The sequence below is a fragment of the Mastigoproctus giganteus genome, chromosome 3, assembly GCF_048544385.1.
Source record: "Mastigoproctus giganteus isolate SK-2022 chromosome 3, ASM4854438v1, whole genome shotgun sequence".
NCBI classification, from domain to species: domain Eukaryota; kingdom Metazoa; phylum Arthropoda; class Arachnida; order Uropygi; family Thelyphonidae; genus Mastigoproctus; species Mastigoproctus giganteus.
In genome coordinates, this window is record NC_143577.1 from 250,038,435 (window position 1) to 250,056,590 (window position 18,156).

General features: G+C 40.0%; 1 protein-coding gene across 1 annotated transcript in view; it reads left to right on the forward strand.

Moving 5' to 3' along the window:
• The window catches only part of LOC150089021 (RIMS-binding protein 2-like), a 349,628-nt gene that overhangs the window by 196,652 nt on the left and 134,820 nt on the right, over positions 1–18,156 (forward strand). Inside the window, exon 17 of the mRNA XM_090370382.1 lies at positions 6,345–6,856. Within this exon, the coding sequence (XP_090226508.1) occupies positions 6,345–6,856 (512 nt within the window). The remainder of the gene's footprint in view (positions 1–6,344; positions 6,857–18,156) is intronic.

Here is an 18,156-nt window from a genome sequence, read left to right on the forward strand (position 1 = left end):
AGAGAAAGATTCCCTCTTTTTGCACGTGCACAAATCACTGAACCTTACCAGCACGTTTGGCTTTTTTTTGCACTCCAAGAATCCAACAAATGTTACAAACGCCCATCGATCCTTCTGCACATGTTCCTTTGATTTTCCTAATAAAAGATCAGAAGTACATATTTATTTTAGTCACAGTTGTTATTCAGCCTGCTTTATACATAATATGCAATTGCAATTTTTCGAGTTCTAACAGTTACTAAATGCATATTGATGTTAAGTATTCGATAAACTTGACCAAAGCATTTTTGTTTTTATTCTTGACTATGATATTAACTTTGAATTTATAATTGAATTTCCCCATAACGTTAAAATACATATATGCAAAAAGAAGTATAGCGGATTGACGTGAATCAAATTTACTATATTAGATGATGAAAAAACATTGCGATTTGCCGTTGGGTATATAATTATTGTGCTTATCTAGTTATCCAGTTATATCGAAATATGTGTACGGTTCATATTCCAGCAGGATGGAGTTCCTTCTCACTGATCTCGTGTTGTCTGTACCTTCCTTGATGCCAGACAGCTGGATGGGCAGATATGGACACATTCTTTGGCCACCGAGATCAGTTAAAAAATAAATTTTCTGTTTATACTCCGGGACGACCAAAACGGTCAGAGGAGTTCACAGGATAGACAGCATGCAAGAAACAGCACCGTATTCAGCAGTCACAGGCTTGAACCCCGGTCACTCAAGGTACGTGTATTTTGCACCTGACCACTAGGTTACGGCAGCCTTAGCCCACCTCGATTTTTATCGGTGGGTTATGTAAGAGGCAAAGTGTATTCCCTAAAGGTATACAGGCCAGTGGATGGTAAGTCACCTGCTATATATTACAGTTCAATTGAATTCCTTGGTTCCTGTCTGAATTGGTTTCTTGTCCTATTTGTTAGTTTTAATATTATATAAATATTATTATTTCTAATTTTCTTACTATTGGCCTATGCCTTTTTAATAAGGAATTCTGATATTGCTAACTCAACCTCTTTTAAGTTTTTATTTCTAATTTCATCGCTAATCTTATGAAGTACGAGTATTTTTGGATATCAGTTTTTAGCTGTTTTGGTTACAATAATGGATACTGTAACCCAAAATATCCATTTTTTTTTTTTTTTTTTTTTTCAGATAAGAACAAATCGTTTGTGTGTGTATATATATATATATATATATATATATATATTCAGTGTACTAAAGGTTTTACATTTCCTTTCTTAGTTATATGATTCCATTTGTAATTACGGTATCTTATAGAATTAGTTATTTTTCTGTAAATGTTTGTGGTAATATCGCTCGATTTCTCATCAGGTCGATATCTAAAATGGTAACGTACCAACGATTCTAATTTCTGGCTTAAATTTTGTATTTTAATGTTTTTGTTTCATATAATTACTAAAATGGTAACGGTACCATCAATTCTAATTTCTAGTTAAATTTTGTATTTTAATGTTTTCGATTCATGTAATTACCAAGGAGGTAATTCAGTTTCCATATTGTGTTGCAGAGAATACATTATCAACATATCTTTTATCTATCCACATTTCAAAGTTAAACGTCTTTGGTCAAAAACTGCCCTGTCGTCTTAAATTAAGGTAAATCAGTGTGCATTTACTGCAGTGACTAACCCCAATGTGAACGAGTTTTCACAGTTGAAGCTATGAACTGTGCATAATTTTGAGTTCAATACCTTCACCACAATATTAGCCATGAAAGTAGAGTGGATATTATTCTAAAGTCTGGAGGCCACACTTGGAAAAAACACACAGCATCTAGAAAGGGTTCAAAGATGAACAACCGACTGGTAAGGGATACTAATTGATTTCCATATGAAGAACAGCTTGGTAACTAGACATCTTGGCGGGGGAAGACTTCATTGAGTATAGTAGGCTCTGAAGGGGATCAGTAAAATGAACGAAGGAGGTATGTGTTCACTGTAAGCGAAACAAAAGCTAGGGGTTACAAATATAAATTTTTTGGAAGTAACGGAAGGCTGGATCTCACGAAGTTTACCTTCGATCAGCGTATTGTAGATCACTGGAATAAATTGCCGGCCACGTTTTTGCTAAATTTCAAAGCGGAATTGGATAGCCACATTTTGGGACAGGGAAGTACGAGTGATTGAGAGGGTTTTTTTTTTTTTTTTTTTGTTTCGGATGAAAAAATAGTCTGTTTCCTTGCTCATTTAGCTGTTATAATACAAATACTAATAAGAGTAATGAAAGGCAGAATAGTGTGAGAGCGAGAGCTGGAATATCAAAAAAAAATTGAATATTTAGGCTCTACCAGTTCTAACTCTGGATAATTTCTTGGAGAACATGATTGGTTGCAGGGTCAGTCCTAGAGCTCAGAGGGACCAGGGAGCACGAATTTATATTGTGGATATCCTGATATCCTCGATGGGACTGAGGGAGCTCCCTTTATTTGGATTTTCAGCTCGGCATCCAAGTGTTCCACCTTCTGCACCGCACTAAGTGCCGGCTAATTGGTTAGTTAGTAAATTTTATCATCTCTGGACGGTTAATATCCGAATGGATTTCAATAGGCTTGGCTGCTTTCTCATCATTAAACATTGCACTAGCCCTTGGGAAGAGGTGGGGGGAGTGGATCGGAAGCGCAGTTAGGAAAATCTGTGGACTTTTGTTTTCAAGTTAACATTTTTATCTATTTCAATGTATGAAATTTTATTATTATTATTATTATTTTTTTGCCAATGTCTGCATTAACAAGGTATATACTATATAAATATGCTAGCTGTGAATTTTTAATGAAATGATTTTATTCTTATTATGAATATTCTGATATTGATGCTGCGCAAGACTAATTTTTTGATTATGAACTCCAAGACAAATTTTCCATTTGAATATATGCAAATAATACTTCTTTGAAAGCTATTTTATTAGACTAATGATAAAATACCATTTTTGTACCCTCAGAAATTCAGTAAATTCCAAAAGAAATACTATACTCTTTGGAAGAGATAACCATTTCTTTTTTTTATTTTAGTATCATGATCAAACTACTCAAGCGTAAAAGTCACAACTTCATTCTTTAATCTTAATAATATTGATAAAAACTTCTTTCTCACTTTGAAAGAATAAACGCATCTTACAAATGCTTGCGCCCAAAATTTTTAATGTGGATAACTCTACCCAACGCAGTAACATTGCTAAACTCTTTTTTTTTTTAATTTATTTTAAGGATGTCTCTCTAAAGGCAGTTTGTTTTTTCACATGTTGCGACGTCATTGCTGTCAGTTGCTAGTAATGCACAGTCAATAAGCAGGCATATACTATCATTACAAAAGTTATGGGAGACTTGGGATAAGTACCCTATAACCACCCTACCAAAATCGTGGGACAAGTGTCTCACGACTTTTATTAAGATAATGTAGTTCTCGTTTTAAATAATCCTTTAGCGATGTTATTCACGTGAACAGAGTCCCACATTAAAACTTTGGTGCAAGCTGTATTTTAAGATGTGCCACTGATATAGTAGTGGTACTTTTTTAATGACTTGTCTTTAAAATGCTAGTATTTTGTCTCTCAGTAAGTTATTCTTTACATTAGTGTACAAGGGACGTTCGGAAAGTAATGACACTGATGATCTATAACCTTTCCCATACCAAACTTCTACACGCAGAAACTTACGCTTCTGTTACGGTCAGGCGCGCGGGTGCATAAGTACACGTGCCTTGAGTGACCGGGGTTCAAGCCCGTGACTGCTGAATACGGTGCTGTTTCTTGTATTCTGTCTATCTTGTGAACTCCTCTGACCATTTGGTCGTCCCGGAGTATAAACAGAAAAATAATAATAATATTGTAGTTAAACATATTTAATAATTCCATGTTGATACGTGGAGTCCCAAATTCTAATTCTCCAAAGAATCCAAAACGTCTCCGACGTCTTCAAGCACCATGAGAAAGTATCTGTTTAAAATCACTGCTGAAAACTAAACAGTACTAAAATGTATACTATACTTGTATACTAAAGTGTCATTAGGTTCGACTCAAGTATCAATACAAGTCCAAAATTATCCCAACGGTATATATTGAATGTGAATCAGTTCTGTACATACACTGTCCAATCAAAACATTACGACCACTTACCTAATAGGGGTTATGTCCTCGTTCCTTCAGTACCGCCGCCACATGGCAAGACATGGACTCTGTAAGGTCCCAGAACGTTGCAGGAAGTATGTTGTATCCCGTAGATCTGCGGTAGTCCAATATGGAGGATTCAGACGTTGGATCTGCCGATCCACCTAATACCAGAATTGTTTTATGGGATTCATATCCGGCAAATTCGACCACCAAGGTAGCCTCTGGAAGTCACTTTCGTATTCTGCGATCCAGACCAGGACATCGGAGTAATTCCTCTCCACAGTTTGTCGCCGTACCCTCCCTTCCACACATGGCATAGCAGAAAAACGTGATTCATCAGAAAAAAGTTGCCTTCTCTGGTGAATTACGTTTTTCTTCTATTCGCCGTTCAGATGCAAACTTTAGGCGTCTTTGCAATGGCTGGCCGTAAACATGGGTTCCTTGACCGGGCACCTACTCCCAAGGCCCAAATGGAGAAGAGTTCATTAGATCGGGGTCTTGGAAAAGCCGCTGGTTTTTCCCCTGATTAAAGTCCATGGTCAGCCGTTCCACCATTTTCTCTCTATTAGCTCGCACAAAGCAGGCCAATCTATGTTCACCACTACATCGATGAGGCTTGGGCGCCCGCCACCATTGATCTGGCGACTGATACTCTGTTCCCTATCCGTGCACTCCAGGAACACCTTAAGTAGAGCACTTCGGGAAATTAGTCCTCAAGAGTAACGAGCCACAATTAAATTCGCTTGGGAGAAACAGGCACTGAAAGTCATGATATAGGCTGCATTATTATATAAGGGTCGTTCAATGTCATAGTCATAAGTCTTCAATAATTATCCGCTAATCAGATTGAAAATGTTGAAGATTACAACTGGCATTGCTCACCAAATTCATACACGAAGTTCTGATCTACAGTGAAAGAGTTGTATGGCTGCTCACTACAGATCGCAAGACAAATTGATCATCGATGATGTAGCACGAGTGGAAAAACATGATAAAACGCCCTTTGACGCGGTGACATAAAGTGAATCTCGGTTTCACCCCTGATTCATGGCAAATATTGCAAACACGTGTACAGGGCGTCGAGAGCAAAGGGGGACAAGCGAGTCGATCCCCAGCACCGGACGTCGTCCAGAGAGACACTGAGGCATGGTTCTTCCTGTTCATAGTTATAGAAGAAAGGAATTTAAGGGAAAAGACGGCCGATGAGACTATTCCATCCCCCAGAACCTACTGTGCTCTACTTAAGGTGTTCCTGGAGTGCACGGATAGGGAACAGAGTATCAGTCGCCAGATCAATGGTGGCGGGCGCCCACGCCTCATCGATGTAGTGGTGAACATAGATTGGCCTGCTTTGTGCGAGCTAATAGAGAGAAAATGGTGGAACGGCTGACCATGGACTTTAATCAGGGGAAAAACCAGCGGCTTTTCCAAGACCCCGATCTAATGAACTCTTCTCCATTTGGGCCTTGGGAGCCTCTCCTCTTGATGCCTTTTCACGTGTGCAGTCGACATCCTCTGAATTGAACTGAGCTTGGCGCGAGAAAACACTCTTGTACATTCACCACAGTAGGTGGGGGGGGGGGGATAAGCTTTGGTTCTCAGTACTTTCCGAACACCCTTAGTAATATGTTTTAAGGGACTCTTCTGTGAACATTCATTTTGTAAAGCTAACCTATAGGAACTATTAGAATCTTATTGAGAAACACAATTTTGTATTTCTATTTAAGCCTCCAGAACGATGCTGCTAGAACTATATTATGTAATATTAGAACAAAAAATGTGCACAAGTATATATCAATCTAATAGCAATCCTCTGCCAATAAATGAAACTGAATATTACTATTAGAAAATTTCGTTTTTTGGTAAATTTTAACAATTAAGGAAATTAATTAATGTTAATTGGACAGTACATAACCCAACTCGATCCGTCCATTAAACAGTTCAAATATAAACAGCCGATTTTAAACTTTACATTTTCCAAATAAATCCCTGTGTATTTTCAATTGCTCTTCCCAGGAATCTTGTGCCTAGTCACTTTTATTAAATGAGCATCTTCCACTGTTGCTATAAACATTACTAATAGTCGTACAACACATCATGTGACCAATAACCAGTACTTGGCCTCGTTACCAGTCGCGATTTAACACCGAGCTGTTTGCAGCTAGTCAGCTATTGAAGGTTAACAATTTTACTATCTGTTTCAGGGATGTCTTCCACGTTCACGACTTCCTTACCCCAACTGTTCCAGATAGGACCTGGTGGCAGGATAACGTACTCAGCCTCTCCTCCAAGTAGTCGGAGTAGCACCCCATTAACCACTTTCTCTGGTTCTCTTCTGAACAAGACTGTTCCTCAGGTAGGGGGGACATTGGTTACTGTACCGTCTTCAGTTCCAGCCGTTCCTATAGCAACCGGAGATACCAGAAGTGCCCACTATAGTGCCATGTTACCCGCTCTACCTACGAACGCTACTGCTTACACCCTTCCCACAGCGATCGTTACACACCACATAAGGGATCAGCACTCAACCAAAGTGGAGGACCTTCTTTGTGAAGAGATGATCGATTGCATTGACCTACCCGGAAGAGGGCGCTTCAAAGTGTTCATTGCCCGTTACAGTTATGATCCACTAAAGCAGTCACCCAATGAAAATCCGGAGGCGGAGCTTTGTCTAAATGCTGGTGAATATGTATTGATATTTGGGGACATGGATGAGGTTAGTTGGTCAAATTATTTTGTTTACAAAATAAAGGAATACATTCATTATTTTTAAACATATTGTTGCAGTGATCTCTTGATTCATAAAATGTGTCCCATTATTTCTGCAGTTTAAAGAAAAATCTCAATTTCTTAACAGACAAGATTAAGATTTGCATTTTTCAAGTAATATTTAAGGAATATAATTTCTGTTCTTTTTTTAAATTTTATTTAAGATTTTTGCACAGAATGCTGCAATTTCAATAAATGCAACTCGAATGTAATTACTGGTATTAAAATTAAATTAAAAACTAAAATTCAATTACAAACGAAAAACAGAACTTAATTAACGTATTTTATTGAAAATAAGGCAATTATTACCTTATCATGGAGATTTGGGGAATATGCAACAAAGTACGCGAAACGTATTCCCCAGAAAGGCTTGGGTTTGAATCCTGTCAGTGACGCGAGAAACCTTTGTGTCTTTTTTTCATTCCATGCCTGAGTTATTCGGTCTCAGGCGAGGATGGCAAGTTCCCCTCTCCCCCGAATTTTTCGTTCAGCAAAACAGGCGAACCGACCTGCGAACACACGAAATTTCCGGAGATAATACAAATGGTACTCCCGTTTCAGAAGAAGAAAGAATTTTTATGGGCCTTTTTCACAATGTGGCTGAGTTAGTTGGGCTCAGGTGAGGATAGAACGGTTTTTTCCCCCCCCTGAAAACTTTGGTTTTTCGTCCGGCAAACAGGCAAATCGACCATAGAACACACGCAATTTACAGTCATAATATATATGGTGCAGTGCCGTACCTAGACAGATATCCAAAGTGTACCTAGGTATAGGCAAAAATTAATTTCTTTTAACATTTGATTATAAAATAAATAAATTTACCGCAATATAAATAAGGCATGGTTGTATATCTCATATATTCGAAGTCAAAATCTTATCTGTTGGGCGCCTGCCAGACATGTTCCTCGTCTTTGGACTGTTTCTTTAAACTAGGGGTTTTTTTTTTTTTTTTTTTTTTTTACTTGTTGGCTCCATACTGGGATGTAATTTACCAGGTGCGGTCTCACAATTTACTTATAATAGTGTAATTATAACCTCATTGGCAGGATACGAAGGGACGTCCTTGCCAGTGCACTGCATGGAGAAGAATCTCATATTCACCTAGATCACCAAAAACCCCCTTCCTCCTTTGCCCATTTAATCCAACCCCTCCAAGTGTATAATTTATTTTGAGGTTTTATTTTCCAAGTGTCAAACATTGCACTTTATAACAACCAAACGTAGTTTCCAGTTATCATTCACTAAGCCAATCCAATTAGCCCTAAAGGTGCTCTGTTTGATGCTGGTCATTAACCAACTCTTCCAATCGTGCATTGTATTCCTTCTTCAATGCCATGATGTGAAATACCTTTTCATTTCAGAGGCTGGGTTATCAATGACTTCCTCTCATCATTAAATATGAGTCCAATCTGATTTTGGCGCCTCCGTAGCCGGGTGGGCAGGAGCGGCAGTGCATAGCACACGCTTCTTGATTAGACCGGAGTTCGAGCCCGTGACCACCAAATACGGAGGATGCGGAAAGGTCAGGGAATGACCACCGCATATTCCCGGAGCAATATGGCCTTAGTTGCTAATGCTCCTAAAAACCAAATAACAACAACAATCTGATTTAATCCTCAATCTCCTTTCATTGTTCTCTTGGACAGTGATTTTTCTGAGTTAGCCTTTGCAGGTCTAACTATTTCTAAGATGCAATACTATAGAAGTATTATGACAGATCAACATATAATTCATGCACCAGAAACTTCGACTGGTCAGACCAATCAACTGTTTTCCAATCCTCGTTAGTCCAGTGCTGGTATTGCTGTGCCCACAGGAGGCGTGCTCTCTTGTTCTTCGTTGATAACGAAGATATGCGATGTGGGCGTCGGCTGTTGTAGCACATTCACGACAAAGTGCGACTAGTGGTCCGTTGCGATATTTTGTTCTGCGCACCACGGTTGTACTCTGATGTGATGTGCGACATTTTAGCCCGTCTGTTTGCTTGCGCAATTCTAGCCATCCTCCTCTGACCTCTCTCTCATCAACAAGCGATTTTCTTCCAAAGGAGTGCCGTTGAGAGGATGTTTTCTGTCCGTTGCACCATTCTCGATACACCCTTGAAACTGTGGTGCGTGAAAAGTTCAGAACTAACTGCAGTTTCAGAGATGCTTTGTCCAGCACGTCTTGCACCTACTACCATGCCACGTTCGAAGTACGTTAGATCACTCCTTTTCCCCATTCTTGCTACGGTTTGTACGCTTAACTCTGCTGCATTTATATCCACAACGGTGGTCATGTGGCTTGCAACGTTGTGGGACAAACCATTTGTGTGCACAGCAGGAGTGTACCTAAAAAGTGGCAGCACAGTGTATACATGCTTCTGTAGAGCTTTTGAAGCATAATTAATTTCGCACATCACGTTATTCAAAAATATAGAAATGAAAATAAAATCAAATGTCATCATTTGCTTCATTATTCTATGCGCTTCGTCTCGGTCTGCTTTTTTAGTTGATTTAAGATTCATTTCTATCAAAGCTTTTATAATATCCACAAAACGAACTGCAGACCAGCGAGTAGGGTTCAGTTTTTTAAATGTAACTTCAGATTCCCCAGTAAATTTAGAAATAAGATCCCATCTTTTTGTACTATTTCCAAAAAAAATTATACAAAATTTGAAGAATGTCGGAAAATGATGAAAGGTTATTACAATTTATGCTATCATTATAACCAAATTTAAAATGTGACTTGCACAATGAATCTGCATTTGATAGAATCCTTTTAATACGTGACTACCCACCATTATAAACCCCACTCATGGCATTAGCCCCATCATATCCCTGATCATAACATTTTTCAATGGGAATATTTAGTTTGTGTAATATTTTCATTATATTATCCGTCATCATTTCTGCTGAATGATCATTCATGTCATAGAATCCTAAAAACGTTTCACAAATTTCAACATCTTTGGATTTTTTATTTTCGTCGAGAATTATGTGAATATGTCGTACAATAACAATTATTGATCTTTTTTAGTGAGATCTTGAATATTATCCAAAATTAGTGAATAGAATGGTGTTGAATTAATTTTGAGTGTTACACTTATTTTGTTAATTTGGTACCTAAACATTCTATTAACTCATTTTGGATAGTGGGACTTAAATAAGTTACTGAACCAGATGGTTTATTAATAATTTGTTTCAACGTCATCATAGTAGGAAAGTAAACGGACTTGTGATAAAAAATTGCCGTTGTAATCTTCCGAAAATCCTTCCCAATGACCGCGAAATGCTAAAGAATTTTTAGCCAACATAAGCGTTATCCGAAATAACCGTTCTAGTACCATTTTCCAAAATGAGGACGTGTATTTTTTGTTCCTCAAGATCTTTATCAATCGTTGAGTTCTTTGCCACATTTCATGTATAGCACATGCCTTGATATGATGTTGAGAAACATTGCGTTTTTATCCGAAAAGATAGATTTTTTTCCAATCTCGTAGTTCGGAGTAGCACGACCACACGTTGAAGTTGAATAGTAGTACGTGTCACTAAAACTTCTATTTTGTTGTTTAGGATCCCTTGGAAACAGTTCTTTAGGTCTCTGAGGTGACAAACTCATAATGTTTCTTTTTTGTTTCATCGGAAATGTTGATGTTCACGTATTCTCCAAGATCACTCGAGGGAATAAACGGTGCAGTGCGTTCAACACTAATATCCGACGAAGGCATATCTATTATTGTTGAATTGTTTTCGTTTGATGACCCTGCTTGATTTAAATGGTCTGCAGATATATTTACACCAGCAGCATTCTTTTCCGCATTTTCCGATTCAATACTGGTCTTTTCTTTACCTTCTTCTGACAATTCATTACTGTGTTTTGTAAAGAAATGATCTAATGTAGGTAATTTATTGACTGCTTGTTCTTTTTTTTTTTTGGTCTCTGCTTGTTCTTTTTTGGGCTCCACTCTTTCCCTTTCTCTTTTCATCCATTTTAACTAAAATTTTAATTAATTTAATTTTAAAACTTTATATTTTAAATACAAATTCTTCTGCTCCTATGCTTACCTTTGGTGACACTCCGATTTCTAGGCAAGTTGATATATCTCTTTTGGGGATTACCCTGACTTCTAATCTCTCTTGGTACAAGCACATTACAAATATTGCTTCCTCTGCATCTAAAAAACTTGGTTTTCTCTTTTGCTCTCGGCATTACTTTTCTTCCAAACAGCTGTTCACTCTATATTGTACTTTTAACTATATATATATAACGACTTAGAGTACAAACGTAACAAATAATTAATACATACTTGATACGGAAGTTATATAAAGGGAACTCGTAGATAACACTCGATACTGAAAAATAAATATAGCGATATAACTGTGTTAAGATACAAGTTTAAGGTTTTAGTTTTGTTCTGAAATTGTAATTTTATTGACATTTAAATCGAAATCATGACTCTGACCAGAGCAGCAAAGCAAAAGGCTCAAGCTAATGGGAGTGCTGTGACTCAGGGGAGAACTGAGGGGGGCGGTTGCCCCCTGAATCACGGCCTTTTAAGATGCACTGTTTGCTTGATGTTTGCGGAGCAATCGGGTACGGGACATGATACTGCCATGGGGGATGTCTTTGTGTGTGCACGATGCAAGGAGTGCAAGGAAATTAGGCGACAACTCGGCGTTGTTATGGGCCTATATGAGACCTTGAAGGACAGGGTGGATGCCCTCGAAGGAAATAAATTGAGGGGCCCATCAAGCTCTCAGCTGCCCACATCAACACCAGAGCTTGGACTTGGTCATCTTGCAACACAGAGGCAGCCCCCAAGGCAGAATGCGCTGGTCCAACAGGAACTAGTAGTTGTTGGTGACTCAATTGTCAGGGAAACGGGGAACATGCTTTGTAAAAAGGATAGGTGGAACAGGACCAGGGTATGTCTGCCAGGGGCAAAGGTTGATGACGTTGTAGAGCAGATATCATCTTTTAAGGGCACAAAAGGTGATATAGTTGTACACGTTGGCACTAATGATATTAAGAGTAGGAGACCAGCGGAATTACTTAACAAGTACAGGTCACTGTTGAAAAAAAGCCGTGATGTAGGGTTGAATTTGAAAGTGTCTGCAATTCTGCCCAGACACGATAGGAGGGAGTATATGATGAGAGCCTTGTCGATCAATTCGGCCCTGGAAAGATTGTGCAAGGCTGAAGGGGTAGAATTTTTTTCAGCCTGGACTGTACTTGTTAACAGGAGAGATTGCTTCTACAGGGATGGGATACACTTAAATAGAAAGGGTGCAAGAATATTTGCTGATGCTATCGAGGCAGTGTTAGGTGGGTCGGAAAACTGCTAGCTTGGGGGGAGACAAAGACTAATGGATTAACAGTAGCCACGGGCAGAGGTGAAAGAGATTCTTGCACTGCTTCTATTGGAATGAGCAGAAGCCTGAAAAACAAGATGCAGGATATTTCAGAGACTGCTGGAAGTCATTGCGGTACAAGTAAACACATGGGTTGTGTTAGGGTAGCTAAGAATAGAAACAGGTGCATGTATACTTGCGTGTACACTAATGCTAGGAGTTTAGTAAATAAATTTGATGAATTTGAGGTATTACTCAAAACATCAAAGGCAGATATTGTTGGGATATCAGAGACGTGGTGTCACACAGATATAAGGAATGCAGAACTGGAATTTGGGGAGTACAACGTCTACAGGAAGGATAGACAGGATAGGAAGGGAGGAGGGGTTATGCTATTAGTTAAAAAACACATAAAATCCAAGGAAGTGAAGCCAGTTGACATTGCTGGACAGTGCAGTGTTGAGTCAGTTTGGTGTGACATAAGCATAGGTAAATCAAAATTGAGAGTAGGAGTGTGCTATAGGCCTAATGACTCTGATGAGTATAATAAGATACTGTACAGGGAAATAGAGTGGGCCAGTAAATCTGAGAGTCTTATAATGGGGGATTTTAATTTCCCAGATATTGACTGGAATTTGTGGGTTGGTCACTCACACACTAGCAAGGCTTTTGTGGATTTATTGGATGATTGTTTTCTACACCAGCATGTTCGGGAGGCAACTAGAGGGAGTAATACTCTTGATCTGATTATCAGTAGTGATTCTTCATGCATTAGGAATCTGCAGATAAATGAACCACTGGGTGGCAGTGATCACAGTGTGCTGAAGTGGGATTTACTCAAGGAGGTAACTACCATCAGAGGTAAAGGGAAGGGTTTTTGCTTTCGTAAAGGAGACTATGCTGGTCTGAGACAGTATTTAAATTCTATACAGTGGGACCAACTGATGATGTTACCAACAGCAAATTCAAAATGGGAAGCATTCAAGGAACTAATCTTGGAAGCTACCAGGCTTTACATACCAACCAAGAAATATTGTTCAAGGTTCAGGCCTAAATGGTTGTCAGATGAACTAATGAGACATATGGCAGGGAAGAAAAATGCATGGGATACATACAAATTAATGGGTGACGTGGAAGCCTATGATAGATATAAGTTGGTCTGTAACCAAGTCACAAAGGAGATTAGGCAGGCAAAGGCAGATTATGAGAAATCCTTGGCAAAGGATGCAAAGAAAAACAGAAAAGAGTTCTTTACCTATTTAAACTCAAGAAGGAAAGGGATGAATCAGATTGGTCCACTGGATGTTGATGGTTCAACAGTTGAGGATCCAGCTCAGGTGGCTAACAATCTAAACGAGTATTTTGCATCTACATTCACACATGAGGAGTTATTCAGGAAGGGGAATGTCGTAGGTGAAGTAAACATTGGCAGTGAGCTAGATGATTTTCTAATAACTGAGAGGAAAGTGGAGGAGAAATTGTTGAGGATAAACATAAAAAAGGCACCCGGGGTGGATGGGATCTATCCAGTTATATTAAAGGAGGCAGCAAAGGAAGTAAGCAAACCCCTAGCCATAATTATGAGAGCTTCTTTGGACTCAGGGGAGGTACCCATGGACTGGAGATGTGCAAATGTGACCCCAATTCACAAAGGAGGATCAAAGGCTGACACAAGTAATTATAGACCTGTTAGTTTAACTTCGGTTCCAGGAAAATTAATGGAGGCACTGGTTAAAGAAGCACTGCAGGATCATCTGGACAAGAATTCAGTTATAGCTCAGACACAGCATGGGTTTGTTAAGGGCAGGTCTTGTCTGACCAATTTGATTGGATACTATGATGTAGTCACAAAAGAACTGGATGCAGGGAATAACTTTGATATTATATATTTGGATCTTAGAAAGGCTTTTGATACTGTTGCGCATGGAAGACTGCTGCACAAATTGGAGAAGTGTGGCATTCGAGGCAAATTGCTGCTATGGATAAAGGGATGGTTGAGTGGCAGAAGACAGAGAGTGGTAATCAATGGACACTGCTCAACGTGGACTAATGTTATTAGTGGAGTTCCTCAGGGTTCAGTGTTGGGTCCATTGTTGTTTTCTGTATTTATAAATGATATTGATGATGGTGTATCAGGCTTAATGTCCAAGTTTGCAGACGATACAAAGGTTGGCAGGGTTGTTAAGGACACTACTGATACTATGCTGCTGCAACAGGATCTGGAAAGGTTGAGCAGATGGGCTGAGAGGTGGCAAATGAAGTTTAACATTGACAAATGTAAAGTACTACATATGGGAAACAGTAACCCCAGATCAACGTATCAACTCTGTGGTACTACGCTGACAGTGGTAGAGAATGAAAAGGACCTGGGGGTAATTGTGCAGGCAGATATGAAGTTCTCTGAGCAGTGCAGACGAGCTGCAAGAGTAGCTCATGGTGTCTTGTCAATGATATACAGGAATTTTTCTAGCAGGGACAGGGATGTGATTATTCCCTTGTATAAGGCATTGGTCAGGCCACACCTTGAGTACTGTATACAGGTCTGGAGGCCTCATTTCAAGAAGGATGTAGAGCTGCTGGAACGAGTACAGAGAAGGGCAACAAGATTAGTGAATGGAACAAAGGGTTGCTCTTACGAAGAAAGGCTTAAGTTTTGCAAATTACAGAGCCTGGAGACTAGGCATCGCCGAGGTGATCTGATAGAGGTGTACAAGGCTTTGAATGGCTTGAGCATGCTCAATGCCGATGGAATTCTTCCTCTTGCTCAGAATAATCACCTGAGAGGGCATAAATTCAAATTGAGGAAGGACGGATGTCGGATAGATGTGCGGAAATTCGCCTTTAGCCAGCGGGTAGTTGGTTTGTGGAATAGACTTCCATCGCTTGTTGTTGAAGTTGATAGCCTAAACAAATTTAAGGCTCAGCTGGACAGGTATTTCGAACGAATTGAGGGGTGAAATGGGAGTAGTGGTTGTTTTTTTTTTTTCTTTTTTTTTGGCTGATGCTGAATAAGCTTGCTTTCTTGCATCATATGCCTCTACTAATGCTAATGCTAATGCTAATATAAATTGCAAATCCGCCTTACCATGGAATATTGTCCCCCCCCCCAACACCTCTCTCAGGTTTCTAGATTCCATTCAGAAGAGGGCAGTTAGGTTAATTAATGACTCCTCTCTAACAGAGTCTCTCCACTCGCTGTCTCATAGACGTACTGTTTCTGCTGCATGCCTTTTCTACAGATACTTCCATGGGCACTGTTCTTCTGAATTGGCTTCTAGAATTCAAGCTCTCTCTTTCAAAACAGTCCGAACACATGCCACCAGCCAACTTCCATTTACTGTCGAACTTCAAACTCACAGAACCAACTTTTCATCTTCCTCACTTATTCATTCAACTACCGTTTTCTGGAACAACCTTCCTTCATACGTATTTCCTGAAAATTGTAGTCTACAGAAGTTCGAGTCTAATGTCAACAAATATCTTATTTCATGTTCTCAACCTCCAACCCAAGCACGGTTCTAAGTACTATAGATTCTAATACCTCGGGTGTTTGGGGTTTCCATAAAAAAATAAAATAAACAAATACATTTTTCTATGTCAGTTGCTGTTTTGATAATGACTTGAACAAACTTTAATCGAAATTAATCAACTAACAACTTTTGAACGTATATGGCCCGTGCCCCACCAGGAGAAGGATAAGGGTAGGTGGGGGAAGGGAAGGAGACAGGATTGCTTTCCCCCTCTCTGCATGGGTAGCACAGTGGTATCGCCACCGCCCTACCCACACCTGGTGGAAAAGGCCCGGGTTCGAATCCCGTCGATGATGCAAGGAACTTTAATGCGCTTTTTTCACTCAGTGACTGAGTTACTCGGTCTCAGGCGTAGATAGCAAGGTTTTACCCCCCAGAAACTGAGGTTTTTCATCCAGCAATACAGACAAATCGACCATAGAACACACGCAATTAACAGACATAAGATGCATTGCACAGCAGATGAATTTAATTATTCGGGTGGCCTAAAAATAATAGTTTGGTTGTGTCCCCCCCCCCCCCCGGGGAAAAGGGAGAAAAAGGTACCAGGCAAGGGAGACCGGTATAGATCGCCATCAGGAATTGGCAGTAGAGAGCACATTGTCACTTTTGGTAAAGAGTCCAATTTGGGTATCTGGTCCGATTTGCCATCATTCCTGGTTCCGTTCGAGATAGGTTAATGTCACGGCAGTTTTCAAGTGGGTGGTGGGTGCCAGTCGATTTCGATGGCAGATTACATCCCAGTTCCCAGATCTCTTATATTCTGGGTAGGGTTTTTTGCCTCTGGAATAGGTCCTTTGCAAAGGTAGTGAAGGCTGTGTATTCTTCAGCTGAGTCAAGCAGGTGGTGCTCCATATTCATGGGGATGTAGTGAATTCTCATCGTAAGAGAGCACCCAAGGTCCACATAAATGTCATGGTGGTAGAGAAGATGCCCCCCGGTCTCTGGGCTGTGCCCCACGAGAAGGAAGGTGATGTGGAGTCCCGGTGAAAACCATGTAGGTTGCTTGGGGTAGATTCTTGAAATTTCAGGGATGAATTTCTTGGCAATGGATCCCTTTGTGGTTTGGTTCCATCTCAGTTGCCATGTCCTTTTGAAGGTGAAGGGTGAGTCTTGCTTTTTCCACTCTGACACTGTTTGCAGGGTCAGTGGTGAAGTCAGTGCAGGTAAGGGATCTGCCCTTGGAGAGATAATGTAGTAATTCGCACTTGACTACCTCTAGGTCCAGGGGTAGTGCACCAGCCAGCACCTGCAAGGCATGTGTGCTGACCGTTCAGCAAGCTCTAGATGGAAAGTAGGATGATGTGCTGGATTGATTCTAATTTTCTTGTATTTACTGCAGTTGTCGCTTTGGGAAACCAAGCTCCTGCCACATAAGTGATGATCGGTACAAATACTGCTTTCTAGTAAAGGGTTAGTGTTTGCCGTTTCAAGCCCCAGTTTCTCGCCAAGAAACTCTGTTAACCGTGGCACTATATTTTCTTATTTTTTGGTGGAGATGAATCAGATGTGGGATGAATGATAAGTTTCTGTCTAGAATTACTCCCTGGTATTTCAGCTCCGTGGATAGTTTTATGGTCGTTTGTTGGATTTTAATTAGGGGAGGTCTGGTGACTTGCAGTGTTCCCTTAAGTAAAATCGAGTTGATCTTGTCTGGTGAAATCTGCAGGTGGTGCTGTTCAGCCCAAAGTTGGAGGGTCATAAGTGCATCATTTGCTGTGTCTTCTAGTTGTCTATGGGAGTCGGCTGCTAGGGTAAGAATCAAATCATCAGCATATGCCTGGATGGAGACATCTCACAGATTGGTGTGCAGGAATTCGTCTAAAACAATGTTCCAAAAAAGGGGTTCCAGGAAAGAGCCTGTTGACACACTCTGTGCACTAGTCTAGTCACCTGGCAGTATGGTGTTTGACTGTTGCTTTCCTTTGCGAAATAAAATAAAATGTAGCAAAATAGGTTATATGGTAATTTCACTTCTCTGAGTCTGACGAGGATGCTTAGCCACCAAAGTGAGTCAAACGCCCCGGCAAAATCAACAGAAATGACCAGGAAGTATTTTCTATCTGTGTTCCTTGCAGCAATGATGATAGCTTCCAGGGCATCCACAGCTGAGCATCCTTTTTTGAATCCGAACTGTTTTGGTGACTATAGGTTCATGTTGGAGTAGTGCTGACTGATTCTGATTAAACATAGTAAGAACAAAATTGATTCTGAGGTAGAGAAGATGCTCGAACAGTTTGCTGATCATGGATGGATAGCAGGGCTATGGGATGGTAGGAGTCTGGTTGTTCCTGAGGCTTCTCGGGTTTTTTAGTATTAGTCGGATGCTAGCTTTCCAGGAGGATGGAAAGCACCCTGTTTTTAGGCAATGGTTGAAGAGATTT